Source organism: Puma concolor, chromosome D2, assembly GCF_028749965.1.
Source record: "Puma concolor isolate L17-30 chromosome D2, mPumCon1.1.hap2, whole genome shotgun sequence".
NCBI lineage: Eukaryota > Metazoa > Chordata > Mammalia > Carnivora > Felidae > Puma > Puma concolor.
Genome location: NC_141677.1, coordinates 32,441,905 through 32,463,163, shown reverse-complemented (window position 1 = coordinate 32,463,163; position 21,259 = coordinate 32,441,905). Strand labels below are relative to the sequence as shown.

At 56.8% G+C, this 21,259-nt stretch overlaps 1 protein-coding gene across 2 annotated transcripts in view; it reads right to left on the bottom strand.

The window, feature by feature from the left end:
- The window catches only part of ADAMTS14 (ADAM metallopeptidase with thrombospondin type 1 motif 14), an 82,391-nt gene that overhangs the window by 9,425 nt on the left and 51,707 nt on the right, over positions 1-21,259 (bottom strand). For both annotated transcript variants that reach the window (XM_086679905.1, XM_086679904.1), the window contains 11 exons: positions 20,728-20,860; positions 19,157-19,270; positions 16,720-16,868; positions 14,691-14,866; positions 12,072-12,205; positions 11,564-11,687; positions 10,480-10,560; positions 4,707-4,870; positions 3,121-3,289; positions 2,505-2,637; positions 570-777 (listed from right to left, as the gene is read on the bottom strand). In XM_086679905.1, coding sequence (XP_086536031.1) covers positions 570-777; positions 2,505-2,637; positions 3,121-3,289; positions 4,707-4,870; positions 10,480-10,560; positions 11,564-11,687; positions 12,072-12,205; positions 14,691-14,866; positions 16,720-16,868; positions 19,157-19,270; positions 20,728-20,860 — 1,585 coding nt within the window. The remainder of the gene's footprint in view (positions 1-569; positions 778-2,504; positions 2,638-3,120; positions 3,290-4,706; positions 4,871-10,479; positions 10,561-11,563; positions 11,688-12,071; positions 12,206-14,690; positions 14,867-16,719; positions 16,869-19,156; positions 19,271-20,727; positions 20,861-21,259) is intronic.

Genomic DNA, 21,259 nt, shown 5'->3' with positions numbered 1-21,259 from the left:
CTCAGCCTTCAAGTCTCAACACAAACGTCACCTCCTCAGGGAGGTCCTCCCAGATACATTACCCCCATTTACTTCCGCACAGCTCCAACCGCCATCTGTAAATGCTTCTGTTACTGGTTTAGGTCTCTCTCATTGGACTGTAAGTTGCATGAGGACAAGTCGGTGATGGATTCCAGGCATTCCTAGCACAGCGTGCCTGGCACGTAGTTGGCATTTGGTAAATATTTCTTGAATGCAAGAAAGTGCTTCAGTTTGCTCACCTGTATCACGGGGGTCTTAACCCATGCCTCCTAGTTCTGACCCAGTTCTAGGTCAGAGCACATAGTGAATGAATATAAAGGCCTAGCCCAGGCCCATGGCCCAGCACACATAGGAGCTCTTGGACTCCGTTTTGAGAAAATTCAGATCAGATCAGATCAGAGGTGGGGAGGGAAATTCAGGCGGAGACTCTCTGCCAGCAGGGAGCACCACATCTCTTAGTAGCTCCCTACCCCGACCCACCTTTTCCCGGACTCCCCAGAGAAGGTGGCCACTGGCTCAGCCCCTCCCACCCTCTGAGAACAACTCACCTGGGACCAGGCTCCCGTGCGCCACTGGGCTGGGCAGGGCACGCGGAGGCAGGGCCGCCGGGCCTCGGGCCGATCCCCAGGGCAGGCCTTGGCCGGCATGGCCTTGTGGGTCCCATTGGAGAGGGGCAGCAGGCACTGAACCCCCCGGGTCTGCACCCCCAGCTTCCCACAGCTCCGGCTGCAGGCACCCCACTCTTCCATCACCCACCTAGAGACAGACAAAGCAAAAGGTGAAGGAGAGGCGGGACTATGGGGACGCTTCCTCCCAGGGTCCCTCCCACCCCCTGAATCGCTGCGGGCAGGGGCTGGCAAGTGGGTCTGAGCTTCAGAATGCTGGGAGCCAAGACAACCGTCCACGGGCTCTGCAGCTGCCATAAGGGGGGTCACCTATGATCTCCTCTGCTTCCTCATCTGAAAAATGCACGGGTATGATGCACCTTTACATCTGGCACCCTGCATGTCCGCAGGCAAGTTATGAACATCAGAATTCTTTTCAGCACTTCGTAAATATTGGAGTGTGGGCAGGTACTGTCCTAGGTGCGGAGATACAGCACGAGATTCAAGGCTGGTAGAGTTGAACCCCCGCCCCTGGGGCTCTTGGGACAGTTAAAGGACGTGTATACTTAAAAGCACTTGGCAGAGTGCACGCATGCAGTAGGCATGTAATAAAGACAGGCACTCTTACTATCGCCGTCAGCACCTGCAGAGTTTTGGTGCCGATCAGCTAAGCCGGTGGTCTCCCACCGTCTTTTGGCCACGGAGCAGCTTCCAAGAGCACCGTAAGCAGATACCACTGGATGAATTAGACAAAGACGAAAATGGCTCTGGTGGGGTGGTGGGAGGGGCGGCCACAACCCACTCCCCTCTCAGGTTCCTGAGACATCTTGTAGCGAATGAGGGCTCTTTCGGCCAACCCCTTCCTTTAAAAGACAAAAAAGGCCCCAAACTTCGTTTGGCATTTTACGGATGAGAAGCTGGGGGCGGGGGGGGGGGGGGGGGGGGCGGGCGGTGACGTGCCCAGGACCACAGCCGAGTCAGCGCCGCGTGCTCTGTGGCCACAGATGTTGGCGGAGACAGTGGCCGGCATGCCGTGTGAAGGGGGAGCGTGGAGCACTGAGGGGCAGGGGATCCCGCCTGGGCCAGGCACGGAGAGGCCACGGTGGACTCTGCACTGATCCCCAGCTCCTGTCCTGGCCCTGAGGTCCCCCCAGCCTCAGGAGCAGAGCTGCCGTGAATCAGCCAGGCCGAGTTAGACGGCTCGGACCCCAGAAGATTCCTGGGGAGGCAGGAAAGTGGACTGGGCGCTCTGCCTGGGGCCGGGGAGGCGCTGGGGCCATCTCTGTGATGGGCTCAAGGCCACACCTCGACTTCCCGAAAAGTCATAGCTCTTCTCCTCCACGAAGCCCCCTCCAAATAAGCCCAAGAACATGATCTTGTGCCCAAATGAGCCTGTCTCCTCAGGTCAGGGAACCCACTCAGGGGCTAGACTATGGGTGGGGGCCGCCGGACAGCATCCTGGCCTATGCCCCGGCGTCTAAAAGCACTGAGATCGACTTCACCTCAACGTCCCCTCGGATCATCGAGGGAAAGCTGTGTCCCCAAAGTGGGCCTCTGTTTCCCCATCTGTAAAAGAATGCTGGAAGGGGCAGAACAAAGGAAGCATTGTCCTTCTTCTGGGAGCGGAAGTTAATCCGCAAACCCCACAGGGGGACAGACGGGGGCGGATGCGGCCAGACCGGCAAGGAGGGCAGCACTGGCCACGGACGGAGTCCGGTGTGTGGGCTGCTCTGCTCAGGGAGTCCCGGGTGCAGGGGCCGTGACCCTGGACACTCAGGGCCAGAGGAAGCAGCCCCTCCTCCCCGGCCCAGGGCTACGAGAGAGTCAGTGACGCCCATGGGAAGGGGTCAGGCTCCTGGCCATCCCCCGGACACTCACGCAGGCTGGGCACACGGGTGCTGGTTGCAGCGCCGGCGGATGGGCTTGGGCCTCTTCCTGTGGTCACACAGGTGCCGCTGGACCATGTGGTGGTCTCGCCGGCGCCGGCAGCCGTATTTGGTGAACTGGATCCCTGGGGGGAGGACAGGCTGACTTGGGCCACATCCCGCCAGGCCCCCGCCGCTCCGCTGGGTCTCAGGGACGGCACGCTCTGGAGAGCCCGTGCCTCCCCTGTGCCTTTGCACCCCTCTTGCCCAAGTCTCCTTCTGAAGAAGCCTTCCTTGGCCAGCCCATCTCATGTGTCCCTGATGTCGTGCCAGCGGTGCAGGGGCTGGGGCGGGGGAGGCGCCTGGCTCTGCACGGCTGCCTCCCCGCATAGCGGGGGAGCCCTTACAGGGTGCAGGCCTTGCCCCGGTGCTGCTCCCCCACTCCCAGCCCCATCCCCAAGGCTCTGGCCAGGCAGGTGCCACACCCGAGAGATCTTTAAGGGGAAACGGAGGCACGAGCTATGGACACATCAGGTGGAGATAGTGTTGGCCCCCAGCCACTCCTACTCTTCCCCTGCAAAGCCCTGGGCTGCCCCACGAGGCAGCCAGATGGCTGGGCAGGCCCGTACCTCCTCCGCAGGCCTTGGTGCAGGGGGCCCAGCTCTTGAGCGCCCACTCGTAGGTGTCCGTCTCCTCCAGGAGCACGTTGTTGCTCCCAATAAGGGGCAGCAAGTCTTCATGGATGATGTACTTGTAGGCCAGGCTGCTGCGGGGGCCACCCTCAGCTGGGGGGAGCACCTGAGGGGAGACAGAGCAGGTGGCACAGGACTGGAGAGCAGAGAAGCAGGGCCAGCATGGGGGGGGACAGGGAGGAGGGGGGGTCAAAGGAAAGGATGTGGGGTCAGCACCGAGCACGGCCTGGGAGACCATTCAGACCAGCAGCCACGCAGCAAACTCAGGCTAAGCAGCAGGAACAGCCTGCGTGCTCACCTGGGATCATTTTTCTCCCAGACATAAGTCCTCACGAGGACAGGGACCGTGTCTGCTGGTCTGTCTTGCTTACCAGGGCATCTGCGCTACCTGACTCTGGTATGGCCAGGTCTATAGGACTCTGATCAGATATAAGATGGTCTGTAAGCCTCTGATCAGATATATGGTTGCAAATACCTTCTCCCATTCTGCTCAGCTTGTCTTCTCACTGTCTTCACGATGTCTTTCCAATGTACGAAGGTCCTCAATTTCCATGAAGACCAATTTACCTATTTTTCTTTTGTTGCTCATGCTTCTGGTATCATAAGATGCAAGGTCAGGAGATTCCCCCCTCCATTTTCTCTAAGAGTTCTATGGTTTTAGCTCTCTTACTTGGATATTTGATCTAGTTTGAGCTTGTTGTATACGGAGTGAGGTAGGGGTTCAACTTCATCCTTTTACATGTGGCTATCCAGTTGTCCCAGCACCATTAGGTGAAGAGATTATTCTTTGCCCATTGAATGGGTCTTGCTACCCTCAATCATTGGCATAGGTGTATGGGTGGCCAGTACGTATAAGGTGAATAGAAAATACATGCAGAGTGAAATAATACACTGACACCAATAGGCTTCAGACCCTGCCCTCTAGGACCTCCCCGACTAGTGACGGTCACACCAGGAAAGAAGCCTGTCCAAGCTCTCCCTGGCATGAATCAGCCAGTGTCAGGAGCACCACAGACAAAGCCCCTCCTGGTCTGAGCTCCTGCACTAATAATCCCTGCTCCATAAGCCCCGGTCTATGGCCTAGGAAGAGGGGGTGTGGGAAGAGGTGGACCCCAGCAAGGACAGTGACCGCATCCCCCTCTCCGGAGGCTGGCAGCGTGAGCTGGCACCCCCCAGTCCCTTGCGGGCAATGCCATAATGCAAGCGGACATTGGATGACGCCAGGGCAACAGGGGGAACCAACGCAGGTGCCTCCTCTCATTCCCAGGCCCTGTTTCTGACGCTGCGTGACGGAGAACAGACTCCCTCTCATAGCAAGACAACCGTTTCTTTCTCCCTCCTCATGTGCGTCCTGCCAGCCTTTGTGCACAGAGGGCATCTAGGCCTTGGCCTTGGCCAGGCTGCTAAAGACACTGCAACACCGCTTCCGACGGGGCTGCGCTGGCTCAACAGTGAAGACTGGGGAGACTGGGCTGGGGCAGCAAGGGGGTGGGCAGGGGCCACCGTACAGGGTGGGGGCTCACCAGGACGGCGATGGCTTCGGGCAGGGGCCCACTGGTCTTGAGGCTTTCCTTGGCGTCCTCCACCACATACTCCCACTCCAGGCCCATTGCAGTAAAGGTCCGGCTCATCGCTTCCTTGCCCTTGGGGTTGAGGATGAAGCTGCCTGTGACCTGGTTCTTCACCGCTGGCCATGGGGAGAGGGTCACACAGATTTCTATTCCCCTCCACAGGAACACTAGCCAGACCTCCTTCTGGGGCTTCGAGACCTTCCTAGTGGATCCCCTGGGGCTCCCTATGACCTGTCACCCCTTTCCACCAGAACCTTCCTCAGTCAGATGAGTCACTGCACTGGCTGCACGCAGCACCCCTGCCTCTAAACCCTGGCACACCCATTCCTCCCACCGTCTTCCCTCCTTCCTGTCTGACCAATCTTCACTCCTATGGAAGGCTCAGCACAATGTTCCCCTCCTCCAGGAAGGCTTCTTTTCTTTAAAAAAAAAAAAAAAAAAGTAAGTTTTCCTTTTATGTATGTATTTTTTTATTTTTAAAAGAGAAAGGGAGAAAGTGGGGTAGGGGCAGAGAGAAAGGGAGACAGAGAATCCCAAGCAGGCTCCATGCTGTCAGCACAGAGCCCGATGCGGGGCTCGAACCCACGAGAGATCACGACCTGAGCCGAAACCAGGAGTCAGACGCTGAATCAACTAAGCCACCCAGGCGCCCCCAGGAAGCCTTCTTTGATTGCCCAGTCCTCGGGGGACTTGCCCTCCCTTCTACAGCAGAGCACGAGGCTAAAAACACAGGCCCTGGCACCAGATTGATCTGGGGAAGTTACTTAGCCGCCCTGTGCTGCTTCAGTTTTGCCATCTGTAAAATGGGAATGCTAATCATCTGTAGCTCATAGGGCTGCGGCCGCATGAGGATAATCGCAGTACCCCCCTCCCACCTATCCACTATGGGGTCCTTGGGACAATTAAAGGAGTCCATAGATGTAAAGGACTAGGCAGAGTGCGTGGCATGCAGCTGGCATTCAATAAATGGGAGGCACTATGACTGCCATCAGAACAGGGCCCGAGTGTTAGCACTGGTGCCTGTCTCCCCCACAGCCTGTCAGTGTATCTCCCCCGTCTTGGTGTCCTTGGGGCCTGGCACAGAGCGAGTCTTAGAAACACCTGTAAATGTCCACCCCTTAAAGTCCCGCTGAGTGAGTAACCCGTAACTTGTTATCGAAAGGTGTCGGGTGGCAGCTGGGTGGGAGGTGTGCAGGTGCAGACGGCCTGGCAGAGGCCCCTGCGTCACAGCCTCGGCCACCCTGGAGCAGGCTGGTGAAGGGCTGCAGCCTCGGACCCGAGCCCCTCAGCCCAGGCGGGGGAGCAAAGGCTCTGGAGCCCTGGGGTGTCCCCACCTGGTGCCGACAAAAACCATCCAGGGTAATGACGAGACCATAAGAGCCAACGATTCAGAGCACTCACCATGCACTGGTCACTCTGGCGCCCGCCTCGGCGGAATCCTCACACACATCCCAAGGTTGGTGCTGTTATTGCCCCAGAAGGGGACCTAGAGACCCGCGAGGGGCAAAGGTGTCTCCTGGACACACAGGGCGCTGGTGGCCCAGCCGTCTGGAGGACCGGCCTCCCTGCTGAGCGAGAGGAGAGATGCCCCTCATCTCTCGATGCCTGATCCCTCTCTGCCCCCAGAATCGCCAGACCTGGAGCCAGAGCCGGGCCCGGCCTCAAGTCTCCCCACGGCTCTGTCTGCTACCCTCTCAGCAGCCGCCGTCCCCAGCCCTGGCTGTACACCCTCCGGTGGGCTGCGTGAACCTCTGAGTCCCGGCCCTACCGCTGACCCCACTCTGGACCCTGAGCATACCCCAGCCTCGTTTCACTGTGCTTCCCTTCATCATGCTTCACAGAGTCTGCATTGTTTACAAACGGAAGATCTGCAGCAGCCCTGCGCCGAGCAAGTCTGTTGGTGCCTTTTTTCTGACAGCCATTTGCTCACATTGGGTCTCTGGGTCACAGTTTGGAAATTCTCGCAGTATTTCCAACTTTTTCACGATTATTAAATTTGTCACGGTGCCCTGTGACCAGTGATCTTTGATGTCACTATTGCAAATGTTCGGGGACACCGTGAACCCCACTTATTTAAGACAGCACACTTGGGGCGCCTGGGTGGCTCAGTCGGTTAAGCGTCCGACTTCAGCTCAGGTCGTGATCTCACAGTCTGTGAGTTCGAGGCCCGCGTCGGGCTCTGTGCTGACAGCTCGGAGCCTGGAGACTGCTTCCAATTCTGTATCTCCCTCTCTCTCTGCCCCTTCCCCGCTCATGCTCTGTCTCTGTTTGTCTCAAAAATAAATAAAAACATTTTTAAAAAAATTAAAAAAAAAAAAAGACAGTAAACGTAACGGATACATGTGTGTGTTCGGATTGCTCCCCAATCGACCATCTCTGTCCCTCTCCTCGGGCCTCTCTGTTCCCGCAGACACAACACTATTGAAATCAAGTCAGTTAATGACCCTGCAATGGCCTTTAAGCGTCCAAGGGAAAGGAAGAGTCACATGTTTCTCACTTTAAATCTAAAGCTAGAAATGATTAAGCTTAGTGCAGAAGGCATGTCAAAAGCCAAGATGGGCGAAAAGCCAGGCCTCTTGTGCCGAACGGTCAGCCAAGTTGGGAAGGCAAAGGAAAAGTTCTTGAAGGAAACTGAAAGTGCTACTCCAGGGGGGCCTGGGACGGGGTGGGGGGGGCGGCGCTCAGTCGGTTAAACAGCCAACTTCGGCTCAGGTCATGATCTCGCAGTTTGTGGGTTCGAGCCCCGTGTCAGGCTCTGTGCTGACAGCTCAGAGCCTGGAGCCTGCTTCGGATTGTGTGTCTCCCTCTCTCTCTGCCCCTCCCCCATTCGCGCTCTGTCTCTCTTTCTCTAAAAAATAAACATTGAAAAAAAAATTAAAAAAAAAAAAAAAAGATCAAACCAGCCACAACATTCCCTTAAGCCAAAGCCTAACGCGGAGCAAGGCCCTAACTCTCTTCAGTTCTATGGAGGCTGAGAGAGGAAGAGGAAGAGAGCGAGGAAGCTGCAGACAAAAGTTCGAAGATAGCAGAGGTTGGAGAAAAGAAGCCATAAAAGCACAAGGTGAAGGAAGCAGCAGGTGCTGATGTCGAAACTGCAGCAAGTTTTCCAGGAGATCCAGCTAAGATAATTCACGAAGGTCACTACAAACAACAGATTTTCAATGTAGATGAGACAGCCTTCTGTTGGAAGGAGATGCCATCTAGAACTTTCACGGCTAGGGAGGAGTGTCCGTGGACTGTCCCGAGGCCTACGTAAGGTAATGGATGACAAGTGCCAGCTCGAGGCCTGGCACACGGTAGATATTAACAGCATGGTTCTCTTCCCTTGACTTCCTTTCAAAGAATCAAAGCCCCCAAATTCCAGGAGAGTCTAACGAGCTTGGACGGGGCCTTGGCTTTCACTGCCAAGACGGCCACCTGTCCTGGATGTCTCCAGAGAGCACGCACATACCATTTCAGGCACGTGCACAGACACACGCTCACTCTCAATACGTGCAGCTTGCACATTTCCACGGCGGGCTTGCCGCATACCTCACAACTGTGCAATCACACAGTGCGTGCCAATGTCAGGTTTCCATCCCACTTCCCTCCCCGCCCAGCTCCTGGGAGTTCTAACCCTCCAGGGAACTCACGGGCGAGCGTGCCCACACTGAACCTGCCCTGGGTTCTAGAAGCCTCTGCCCCGACCCCCATGGAAGCCCGGCTGCAGCCTCCACGGAGCACTCCTCGCTGCCAGCAGACAGAGGAGCTAGACGTCCACAGACAGGGGTGGGGGCTGGGAGGAGTGGGAGGGCTGGCTGGGGAGGCCCCAGGGGCTGCTAGTATTATGGAATCGTCTGAATCATCCGTAGGGGTGTAGCAGGAGGAGCGTCTGCAAGCTCCTCCCTCTTCTGGAGTCAGCGGCCCTTCTCTCCTTGCCCCCTCCCCTCCCCTCCCCTGGCCCCTGTTCTGGCACAATCCCCCGGAGCCAGACAGGCAAGTGGGCAGGGAGCTGGCCAAGCCAAGCCCTCCTGACTCATACCCATGCAGAGTGGGGCTGTGGGCAAGGGCCCGGGGCTGGGAGACAGGAGAGCCTGGTGCAGACTGGCTCACCGCGTGGGGGAATCAGGGTACACAGAGGGCCCACAATCCACCGTGGACCTCAGTTTCCCCCTGTGCTTCTTGTCTATTTGCACTACACCCTCTCAGGCGCCTTCCGGAGCAGGTTATAGGGCGTATTCTGCAGGGGGTGCAAGTTTCCCAGGAGGCTTTCACACGTTTTCTGTCATGGTGATGGTAATCTAAAAATACGAATATCGGCATTTTTGGAATACATGAGCCTGCCCAGAGATGTTACGTTTTGCATTCACGTCCATGACGAGGTGGTGACATGCGGTGTGGCCTGGCGAGCACAGTCGACTCGAGGGGCCTCTGGGACATGCTAAGTAAGGCCCAGCGACACCATGGCACCCATGCCCTCTGTAAGGGGTCTGAACAGACAAGTGCGGGAGGATGCAGCCACTCCCCAGTGTCAGGGAAGCATCCTTCTGTCTGCCTGCCCCCGGGACCCTGCTCCAAACCATGCTTACATGTTTTCAATTGAGATGTAATTCACGTACACGCACTCAGCCTTTGCAAGTGTGCAATTCACTGACTACTGGACCACTGCCCGATTCCAAGACCCTTCATCACGCCCATTTGCAGATGCCCCCATCCCCCTCCCACCGGCCCCTGACCACCACTAAGCTACTCTCTCGTGTCCACGGATTTGCCCGCCCTGGACATGTTCATTTCTTAACCACCGACTTGGTTTCAGCACAAACAGAACAAAGCAAACAAGTAAGCACAAAAATCTCTCCCTTTACGTTAATGTTCTCAATTTGAATTCTGTCGATTTCTTTTGGGGCCAGAATTTTTCATCTCTCTTGGCTTTAGAGTTGTATAACTCTCATAAGTAGTGCCTAAGTGACTGTGTTTATGTGTCATCAGATAAGAAGGATTTAAGGGTCCGTGTGTCAGACTGGCTGCAAATTCCTCCTCTTCCTATGCGCAGGCCTCTTTGCACTGGGACTCTACCGTACTTCCCACCAAGAGATCGTCTGTTTCTACAGCTTGAGTCTGGGCTTGGCCATGACACCTGCTTGGGCCGATGGGATGCTACAAAGCATGACACAAGTAGAGACCTGGAAAGTGTTTGCACACTGGGGCTTGCCTGCTCTTGCCCCCACTGAGGACCATGTGACAGACCACATGAATAATCCCAGGCTAGCCTGCCAGGGACACGGCCCTGTCACCCCTGTCACCCCAGCTGACAGCCAGTACCAACAACACCTACAGCCCCACCAGATGCTGCATTCGCACGAGTTGAGTCCAGGCACAGGAGTAGAAGTAGCTCCAGCTGGGCCCAGCCCAAACTCATGGCCCACAGAACCATGAGCTAACACAAACACTTGTTAGAAACCATAAAGTTTGGGGATGGGATGTTAGACAAGCAAAAGTTGACTGATACATTCTATGAAAACGGTTTTCTTTTGCGTACAACAGATGGACCGTGGCTGCCCCTGGGGAAGAAACTGATCCTGGAGGGCAGACGTGGGAGGGGGAATCTTCACTGGATCCCCATTCACACCTTCTGACATTCGAAGCATGGAACGGGGTGTCTACTTAGCCTAAGTTTAAAAAAATGTTTCTAAGGGTTCCCTGCATTAGACTACTCTCCTCTGCCCTCCCAGCTCCCCATACTCACCAATGTGGTGGGGAACCTTCTCCAGCTCCTCGATCTGGATGTGCCTGGCACCCGCCGGGATCTGGACCAGTTTGAGAGCTCCTGCCACAGAGCAGGATCCGGAAAAACCGTGAGCATCTTGAGCTGGTGGCCCCACTGCCCAGCACACCCCGTCACCCCCCACCCCCTGCATGTGCCCAAGACCCTGTTTCCTCATCTGTACAATAGGAAGGGGGGACCCTTGCCCACAAGGCGCCGAGAGGTTCAAATGAGATGCTATGGCTTAAAATGCCCTAAAAACTCTAAGGGCTGTGGCGGGGGGGGAGGGGGGGAGAGTATGCAGACACTTTGTTGTTACAATTTTCCACTTTCTTGAGCCTACTTTTCTCTCCTGATGTTCCCCCCCACCCCTTTCTTCTCATACCTTGAGCCACCATCACGGCTGCCCTGGGCCCCATGGCCCTCCCAATCCCAGGCCTGGAAACAAACCCCTCTCGAAGCCACCAACTTTCTCCCCACAAGGAGAGATGAGGCAAAACTATGACAGTCCCAAAGGGGAAATGGATCTAATTCTTCCTAGAGTGTAAAGAACTAATATCTGGCCCTTTTCAACAGCCAAGTGTGGTCAGATGGAAGGTAGAGAGGGAAGTCAAGGAACTCAAGGTACCAGGAGTTGAAAGGAGGCACCACAAGTTGACCAAAAAATGGAGAGAGAGGGGAGAGAGGGAAAAAAAATTCCAGTCCAGTCTGGGCCACATCCTCAGATGTGTCTGAGCTCTCACTCCCACAATAGCCCCAGGGCCAAAGAGATGGCTGAGTTCCTATCACAGCGCACTGGCCAGCAGAAAAATGCTTCTGAAGTCCTGGGCCCGAATGCAGGCAGCGCTCACTGGAAGAGGCTGCGGCCAGCTGCAGCTTCTGACTCAGTGGCCTGGGGCAGCCCGGGAAGGTCTGGAGGCAGGCTCTGGGTGCCTTCTCCCCTCCCCCGCCCTGAACCGTGGCCCAGCAGAAGAGGGACGGCTTGCCCAAGGGACTCGGGCTCAAGGGCCCCTGCTGGGCCAGAACCCCAGCCACTCCTGGTCATCTCCCAGCCCCAGCCTCTCACCTGCCTTCTTGGAGGCCTTGCCCAGTGTCCCCTTCACGGTCCTGCAGTGAGAGTTGTCGCCACCACAGACACCGCACTTGTCATCTGCCTTCATGGACCCCACCTCCTTGTCACAGCCAACGGGCTGACGCCAGAGGGGGGGTCAGAGGATAAGGCTCCCGTGCTCCCCACCCCCACCCCCAACCCCAGGCCGGCAGCCCCTGGTTCCCTCCCCAGTCCCCAGGCCCCACGAGTTGACCCTGAACCCAGAGGCATTCCTGGACACGTCACTGCCATAAACTCGCCATGTGACACGGGCAGGTCTTAAACCTGGCCATTCTTCTTCCCTCGAATGGGCCGGGCAATAACCCCCTTCTAGGATCCCAGGGTTATGTTGAGGACCAAGGGTGTCATGGGTGGGGAAGGCGAAGAGATGCCTGTCTCCCTAGGGCCCAGGAGAAGCGGGCAGTATAGCCCTCCGGTCTCCCCAGGCAGGCAGAAGGTGGGTGGCCCGGAGGAGGGAACCCACCACACATTCGCCGCGGGCACACACGCTGTATGGGTCCCGGTAGCTGCAGCGGGTCCCGTCGTGGACCACCTGGTTCATGAAGACCACATCCCCTGTGTCCTCCGACTGGCAGATCAGCTCACACTTCTGGGCATCTGTGGAGAAAGGGACCGTGCTGCATTCCCAGCTGTGCTCGGAGAAAGCGGGCTGGCCCAGAAGGACATCAGCACATGTCCCAAGCGGGAAGCTCCTGGGCCAGCTCTGGGCAGTGGGGGGGAGCACTGAGTATGGAGCTGGGACTTACAATCCCTGCCATGTCACCTATGAGCCTAGTGACCCTGGGCAAATCAGCTGACCTCTCGGAGTCTCCGTTCCTTATTTATTATCCCTGATCAATAAAATGCCACATCAGGATGCTAAATAAAATCAAGTGATAAAATAATAGTAATGGCCATAATAATAAACCAATATATAGTGAATGCTTACCATGTACCAAATACTTCCAAAACCTTTACATACTCTTTTTTTTTTTTTTTTTTTTTTTTTAAGTAGGCTCCACGTCCAATGTGGGGCTTGAACTCACGATCCCGAGATCAACAGTCACGTGCTCTACTGACTGAGTCAGCCGGGTGCCCCTACACACTCTTGATGCACGACCTCAAATTTTTTGTGTGACTTAACTCATTTAAACTTTTCAGTAAGTTCTAGGAAGCAAGTTCTAGCATTCTACAGGAGGAGACCAAGGACCAGAGAGGTTAAGAAAGTTGCCCAAGGCCACACAGCCACATACTGAGAACCAACTCCAGGATTCTAAACAAGGCAGTCTGGCTTGAGTCCCACACTGACCTCTACATACACTTCAGCAGTCTCATGTATAACAGTGTATCTCAACATGGTTGCAAACATCAGGACACCCTGTGAGAGTAAAGCAGGGCAGTAGGCTGGGTTTGGGTTTATAAAACAAAGTTGCAGTGAGAGCGGAAAGGAGGCCCTTCCTAGTTCTAACAATTAATTGTTCTCTTTCCCATCTGGGCTATTGATGTCCTTAAAAAGAAGGTTCCAAAAAACCTAACATATATATAACACTTGCTGTGTTTCTTAGAAAAAGGGAAGTTGGGGCTTAGCTAACTTTCTGGAATTTGTCTAAAAGTCCTGGGAAAGCCCAAAGCCCAGCTGCCCCATGGGCCTTGAAGCCCCTTCTTCTAGAGGCTTGTTTGGATCTGAATGGATCTGCAAGGCTTTCAAAGCGAGCCACCCCCTTATCCAAACTTCTCAGCAACCAAATGGCTCCCGCCCCTTGTCCCTGGGCTCCTAGGATACATCTTGCCCCAGTACTCAGGGCTCAAGTTCAGAGCCACAGCATCCAATACCACTTTGAACTTCACACACAGGTAGGACCCTGACCAGTACGCCCCAGGCAGGCAGGCAGCCATGGAAGCCAGCGGACAGTGGCGAGCTCCCCAGAATGGGAGGAATTCAAAGCAGAGGGAAAATGCTCTCTGCGATCATATTCTGGAGAGGTCTGTGCACCGGTGGGCAATGGAGAGGCCTCTAATGTCCCTTCTAATCTGAAGACTGTCATTCTAAATGTCAGCTGAATTGCCCTGCAATTAATACTTTGGAACAGGGGCTAAAAGAGGCAGCCCTGGGCTCAGGAGAGGAAAGGCTGCTCTAGTCGGTGCCATTGGAGGCTGAGGGCTGTGTGGTGGGGGGTGAGCATCTGTCCATCAAAAGACCATGGACAGGCTGGCAGGGGAGGTGAACACAGAGGACAGTTAAGGGCCCTTCCAGCATAAAGGCTCTAAGAGGCCGTGAATCCCACCCCTTCACTGGTATCTTGCTGCCGCTATAAGAGCCGTCAGTGGAAAGGCTCCAAAGCAGACAGGCACTGGCCTGCGTCTGTCCCAGAGCAGCCTGGAGGGATTCCGTATGAGGATCCCTGGCCACAGGCTCCCATCTGTGTGCCTCTTCAATCATTTTCATTAGCTGCTCAAACAGTAGCACAGTCAGTAAAACCTAAAACTATGGTATCTAACGGGATGGGGGCTCTCAGCAAAGCCAGGGCACCTGTACCTGTATAGAGCCTTCCCGTACAGGTAAGGGACCCGTGTGAGAGGCACCAACCCCAACAGCCAACACTGCTGTCAGCCACAACAGCACCTCTGAGTGAAATGTCCCTGGTTCAAAGGGCACCCGGGGGGTGGGGGTGGGTTCAGTCAGTTGAGCGCCCGACTTCGGCTCAGGTCATGATCTCACGGTTTGTGGGTTTGAGCCCCACGTCGGGCTCCACACTGACAGCATGCAGCCCACTTGGGATTCTCTCTTTCCCTCTCTCTGCCCCTCCTCACCCCCTTACTTTTTCTCTCTCTCAAAAATAAATAAACTTAAAAAAAAGAAAAGAAAAGAAAAGACATGCCCCGGTTCCAGATCGTTTCCCCGCCAGGGAACAGTCCTCATAAGCCTACACATCAGGGATGGCTTTAAGGAGGACGGTGGCCCAAAGACAAGGGCCTGCACAAAGGCGGCCAGCCTGCCGACTGTCCTCCACCGTCCCTCCACCTCCACTGGTGGCCCCAGGCACGGGAGGCCCACCTAGCAGATGCCCAAGGACATGGCGGATGGGGGGGGGGGCCCACTCACCATCTTCTGGCTCGTAGGGGATCCAGCTGTGCTTGGCGTCCCGGTGGATGTAATAAGAGTTGCGCCTCGCACACTGCTGGGCCCGGAAGTCCTCGTGGGGCCCCGGGCACTCCTCGCTGTTGCACACCTGGTACTGGAACATGGGCCCTGAGCACAGGCGGCCTCCGTAGGCTGGGCTGGGGCAGGCAGAGAGACCCGGTGACCTTGCCGGGGGAAGGCTGGGGAGGGCCAGGCTTCCCGCGTGGCCCCCAGGGGCAGCTCGGCCTTCTAGGGGAACATAAAGCAGCTGCTCGAACGTAAACTAGAGGGCTGCTCGTGGTGGGGGCTGCCATGCTCAGAGCCCTTCCAGATTCTTCTCGCTCCACCCCTGAGGCATATGCCACCTGTTCCCCTGTGTGTTGGCACGAGGGGCGGTGGGGGAGCTGAGAAGCACGGAGCCAGGGATGAGCAACCCTCTCCAATTGGGCTGGAAGAGAAACCAGTCTCATTTATCTCTGTGTACCCTTCGAACCATGACTCACGGCCTGACATACCACGGGGGCACTCCCTCCCAAGGTGCCCCCGCGAGTTCCCATCTGCACCTGCTTCGCGTCCTAATAAACTAAGGAGTGGTAAAAACAGACTTGGGTCCCGAATGAGAAGGCCTGGCTAGGTCTAACCCCACGTCCCGCCTGTGCAAATCTTGGGCAAGTCACTTCGTCCCGCTGAGCCTTAATTTCCTCTTTAAAGGTGGGACCCGGATACCTCTTCGGCCACCTACCTCCTGGTGTGTCGGTGAGGAATAAATAAGAAATGGCCTATGACGTACTCTGTACTCTCTGCCATCATGTTAAAAGGACTGGGTAGCGTTACAGATGCCAAGCGTCCAGGCATGGGTGACCGCGGCTCCGCTCCCGGACGCTGGGGCGTCACAGGGGTTCGTGCACCCAAGCGCTCAGCCTTCTACCTGGCACGGAGCAAGTGCTCGATACACGGTAATAATTGTAACAGCAGCTGTCATCCGTTAGTGCTTAATCTGGGCTGGGCACAGCGCTGAATTCTTTCACTTAAGCCTCATAAAATAAAAATAGTTCTTATCACAGCAGAGTTTGAAAGAGGGCAGCTCTGATGGAGGGGATAACCATCCACCTGGAAGGTGTTTTACTCAGAGTGGGCGCCACAGGGCCCTGCTCCAACCCCGGCTCTCCCCCCACCGACGGTGGAAGTTACGGGGCGGGCCGTTCGGCTCCTGTTTGCAAAAGGTCAGCACAACCGTCTGACACAGGAATAGGCTCCTCTGGGCGGTAGTGAGCTTCCCATCCCTGGAGGTAAACGGCCGAGTGTGAAGGACCCCTCCTGAGGATGCGAGGGAGGGTGGCCAACACTGAGCCACAGCATCCAGGGGGCCTGCTGTTCAGCGGAGTCTCGGCGTCCCTGGTCCCCGGAGCCCGCTGACCCGCACGGCCGCGTGTGACCCACACCGCCAGCCCTCATCTCGCCCGAGGCTGTTCTGAGCAGCCTGGGAGAGGCAGGCCATGGCCAGCTGGCCCTCGGAAGTTCCAAAACCATGGGAGGGATCCCCATAGAGGGGCAAAAGGGGAGAAACAGACCGGTCCCCCAGAATGTTGGATTTACTGGGACAGTGAAAGGCAGGAGTTGATGTCAAGTTTTGCTTCCTGGGGTAGAAAACAAACATGGCTACTGAGCATTTAGATCAGTGTTTTCTCAAAGCTTAGCCAAAGGATCCGGGTCATGGGCAGGCTCGTGAAACTGGGGGAATCTTTGGGCCCACCCAGAGTCTTCTGCACGTGAGAGTCTGAGAATCACCGGTTCAGACCTCATCTCAGCCTGATAGGAGATGTCAGGCCCGGGTGGAAGTGATGTGGCCCCCCTCCCAAACAATTTTGGGTCCCCACCATCAGGATACAGGCACCTGCAGGGTCCTTCTCTCTAGTGTCCTGCCCCTCGGTGCCTTCCTCACCCAGCCTGTCCTCAGGCCTAGGGAGGGAGGGGGTCCCCTGCCCTGCCCACCTCAGCCAAGAGCACTCACGGGGGATTGTCACAGCTCCGGCTCCGGGATCGAACGCCACCCCCGCATGACCGTGAACATGACCCGAACTTGGTCCAGGAGCTCCAGCCTCCATCCTGGCCGTAAGTCTGCTCTGGCGACTTCCAGATGCAGTGACCTTTGAAGCACCACTGGGATGGAGCAGAGGGAATGAGGTTACCCTGGGCACCCCGCCCCCCCGCTGCCTAGCCTGCTAGGAAGGGTGCCCGACTGCGCACATGGCACAGCTGGTGGGTGCCACAGGTGAGCCCAGAGAAAGGGACATTAAGAGTACGAGCCCCAAGGGTGACAGAATCCCACCCACACCGCAAGCCAAGTGACCTCCGGCAAAGGGCTCCACTTCCTGAGCCTATTCCTCTGGTGTCCACTGTGGATAACAGCACCTGCCCCCAGGGCTGCCGTGAACCTCCAAGGAGATAATGCCGGACACACACAGCCCTCCAAAAATGGCAGAGAGTATTGCTAATGACAGTAATAATTATGCAATTATTTGGTTTATCACCCCCGGAGAAAAAAAAGAGCTAATAGGGGAGAGAAGACACAGTCTCACCATGTTAATCTAGAGTAGATCTTGGCTCTGTGTCTCAAAATCACCACCCAGAGGCCACAGGCCGGTGTGTTTGTGGGAGGCAAGCCAGCCCCACGGGGAGGTCCATCCATGCACAAATGGAGGGGGTATACGAATGGAGTCTGAGAGGCCTGGGCTGGAACCCCAGCTCAGCCATTACTAGCTATGTGGGGCTTTGGCATAACTTCACCTTGCTGAGCCTCAATCTACTCATCTGTTAAATGGGACTGTTCTAAGAACTAAAGGCAGTAATACCCACAAAGGCCTTAGCTCAGGGCCAGGCACAAAGGCGGGCTCGACCAAAGTAACCCCCTCCCCTTCTCCTGCAGGGCAACATGTACGAAGTGCAGCAAAGCTCCCTGGGTCTTTTTTAAGAGATAACAGAGTGGCTCTCAGCCTTAGAGTCACCTGGGGAGCTTTTAAGACTCCAGATGCCTTGGGGCGCTTGGGTGGCTCAGGTGGTTAAGCGTCCGACTTCAGCTCAGGTCATGATCTCACGGTTCATGAGTTCGAACCCTGCACTGGGCTCTGTGCTGACAGCTCAGAGTCTGGAACCTGCTTCAGATTCTGTGTCTCCCTCTCTCTGCCCCTCCCCTGATCATGTGCATGCACTCTCTCTCTCTCAAAGAATAAATAAACAAAAAAAAAAAAAAACACCTCCAGATGCTTTGACTTCACCCCAGACCAACGGAGTCAGAATCTCTAGGAGTGGGGAGTTTTTACAGCAGCAATAGTATACCTTACATACTACAAAAAGTCTCTCTGGTCAAGTGTGCAAGTCAACAATTCTTCACAATCGACAGCGTTGTGCAACCGTCACCACGTCCAATTTGAGAACATTTCCATCACCCCAAAGAGATCTCTGTGCCCACCTGCAGTCGTTCCCTGTTCTAGAGGTGGGGACTTTTAGAGCTCCCCGGATGGTTCCAATCTGCAGCCAGAACTGAGAGCCACGGATTGACTGTCACATGCTATTGTGACGGAAGGACCTGGAACTCTGGAAATACCAGGAGCCAGTGTACCGAGTCTCCGGGGTAAGAACCCGCCAGGTGTGGAGCCCACTGGGCCATGCATAGCCGTGGGAAGCCCCATCCATCTGTGAGGAGGCAAGCCCTCCACATGTGATGTGAGCGGGCAGAGCCTCCTGAGGGCAGAGGGCAGAGGGCAGGCTAGGGGGGCGGGTCCTGTGGCTGAGTAATAACCCTGGAGCCTCTCTTAACACTTCCCAGCTGCTCTGCTTCTTCCCAGCTCTCTGCTTTGCTCCAGCGTGACTCAGTGATTCAGAACAACCCAAGGAGTGGAAAGGCCACTTGGTCAGGGGTCAGCAGGACCCGAAGTTCAATGAATGGCTCAAGGTCACCACAGAAATCAGAGAAGGGCCAGCAATATAGCAGAAGTGGATTTTAGAACCCCTCAGGCTCTTAGACCCGGCCATAAGTTCCCCATACAAATGATGCCCTGGCACCCACACCTGCTCAAGAGGGCAAACACATGCCAGGTGATATGTGAAAGGGCAGGTCTGGGGCAGGGGAGGCAACACGCATGTGGGAGAACCAGCATGGTGGGCCGGGGAGGGGGGCGGGCAGGACACCTGGAGTCTTCCCTTCATCCCTTCCTTTGCCTGCCTGGGCCTCACTCTTCTCATCTGTAAAATGGGGGAAAGGCTTCCTGCCACATGGGCGATGAGATGATGCCAAACTCTGTGAAGCAAGCGACTGTGGTGTGAGAGAGAGGGTGTACCTACAAGTTCCTGGGGGGCTCCACGCACACACACACGCAGCCACACGCCTGGGGGGCAGGGGCTCCCCTGGGACCTGCACACTCCTGCTGCAGCCCCGGGAACGCAGGTACCTGGCCAGGGGCACACTCTGTCCCGTCCAGCGGGGGCCCCTTCTTGGTCTTGCAGAAGTACGGGTTGTCAGGATGGCTGCACCACAGCTGTTTGCAGGGCTCGAAGGTCTGGAACTGCGCGGTAAGGGGACGGGGGTCACCGGCTACACTGGCCCTCAGGCTCTGACAAGTTGTCCAGGGGGCAAAGGGCAGTGATGGAGAGGAATGGTGCGGTGGACGCTGGGGCCACAGCGCTGTGAAGGAGGCAGGAGGGCCCACACCCTCAAACTGGACCCCACTCCAAGCGCCATGGCCTCCGGTGACCCCTCTTCCCTCCAGCGGGGCACCGAGAAGGGGCAGGCCACAGCCCACATCCCTTGTCGTCCCCCCAGGCCTCCCTCCTTGCCTTTGCAGAAGCCACTGTGACACTGGGCAGGGACTAGGGTTCCGAGGGTCTGAGGCTCAAGGGAGGCTTGGGCCTGCCGACGTCCCCTGAGCCCAGTGCCTATCGGGGCTTCAAGGGGCTGCCGGTCCAGCCGGGACCCCAAGGCACCCAGACAAGGTCAGGACTCCCAGCATCCTCTAGTCTCGCCAGGCTGTGCCAGATGTTGGTAATCTCCTGCTTCCCATTGTCCAGGAGAGCCCAGTTTTTTTTCTCTCCTATCATCCCCCTGCCAGCCGGACCAGTGTCCTCCAGATACAGCCCTGGGCATTGAAACCCCTCTCCACCCCCAGCTCAGAGACCACGTGTCCCAGTGTGGCCTGGACAGACACGGAGCCTCCTGGGCCTGCAGAGCTGAGGAGGGGGCTGCATTCGGATGGGAGGTTTGAGGCGCTGGAGTCACCAAGGCCTGACCCCTCAGAAAGACCCCTGCCCTGGGATGTCCCCTTCTCTGAGCCTCTGCCTGGACGCTGGTTAGCAGCTGCTCCGTTCTCTCCTGGGTGGCTCTAGCTGATCCCCAGGGCCAGGCTCTCCCTCGCCCTGTCCTGCAGGGTAAGGAAGGGCTATGCCCCCTTATATGTGTCTCCTGGGCATGGGGTGCGGTGGGGGGGGGCATGCAATTCACCGCCTGGAGAAGAGTTATGTGGCGGGCGACACAGGAGAATTTCACAAGGGTGACGAATCAGCCCAAATCATCCTACCAAATCCCTGAAGAGCAGACAGAGGCAACTATTCCTCCATCAGGCGAGAGCCCAGTGGCTGACGTGACAGAGGAACTGCCTGGCAGATAAGCTCCCTGATAACCCAGCCCAGCCAGGATCCCACCAGTCACCTGCCGCTCTGTTCTACTATGTTCCATCTTTCCCAGGAGTAAAGCATCCCCCAGCCACTGCACACACCTGCCCCCAAAGGTGGGACTGGGTGGGGAAGTTATGTAGCAGAAGGTGGCGGGGCCAGGTGCCGGTCGCCCTGGATCCCCACCCCCCCCACCCCCCCCCCCCCCCCCGCCATGGCAGCCGGCACGGAGCCTGTGGGCCCATCACCAGGCTACCTGGCCAGGAGGGAGGAAGATGTTCTGTGCAGGACCAGCCTGGGTCACAGACGGACACGGCCCTGATTCTCCAGCAGTCAGAGGCTGGTGGGAACTCACCGCAGAGCAGGTATGGTATCCAGAGCCGAAGTCAAAGCGGCACTGCTCGTCCATCGAGTAGTCAATGCCCGGCAGCTCCGGGGGCTGGGGCCAGGCGGGCGCAAAGGGGTCATCGAGGAGGCAGTCGTAGGAGCTGCCGGTGGAGACAAGGAGGTGAGCCAGGCTGAGGCCGGCGCTCCCCAGCTCTCCTTTCCTGGAGGTGGGGGTTTAGGCAGCAAAGAAGGCCTGCAGGAATCCATCGTTGCTGCCCTCTGCTAGGAGCCGTGTCTTCCAGGCAGGAAGGCTTGGTCTCTGGACCATCTGAGGGCCCATTGCACCGAGGGAAGAAAAGTCAGGCCGCTACACAGGACGTACTCGGGGCCCTGGCCAGCTGCCGCCTGAGGTGGGTGACAGTGTCTTTGCCCACACCTGCCCCCCCACCAAATCCTCTCTGTACCCATTCTTGGCCTTGAGCTCCTGAGTCTAAAGCTTGTCCTGGGCCCCTGATGACCTGGGAACTGAGCGTGTGTCGGGGGCAGGGAGGCACAGGGAG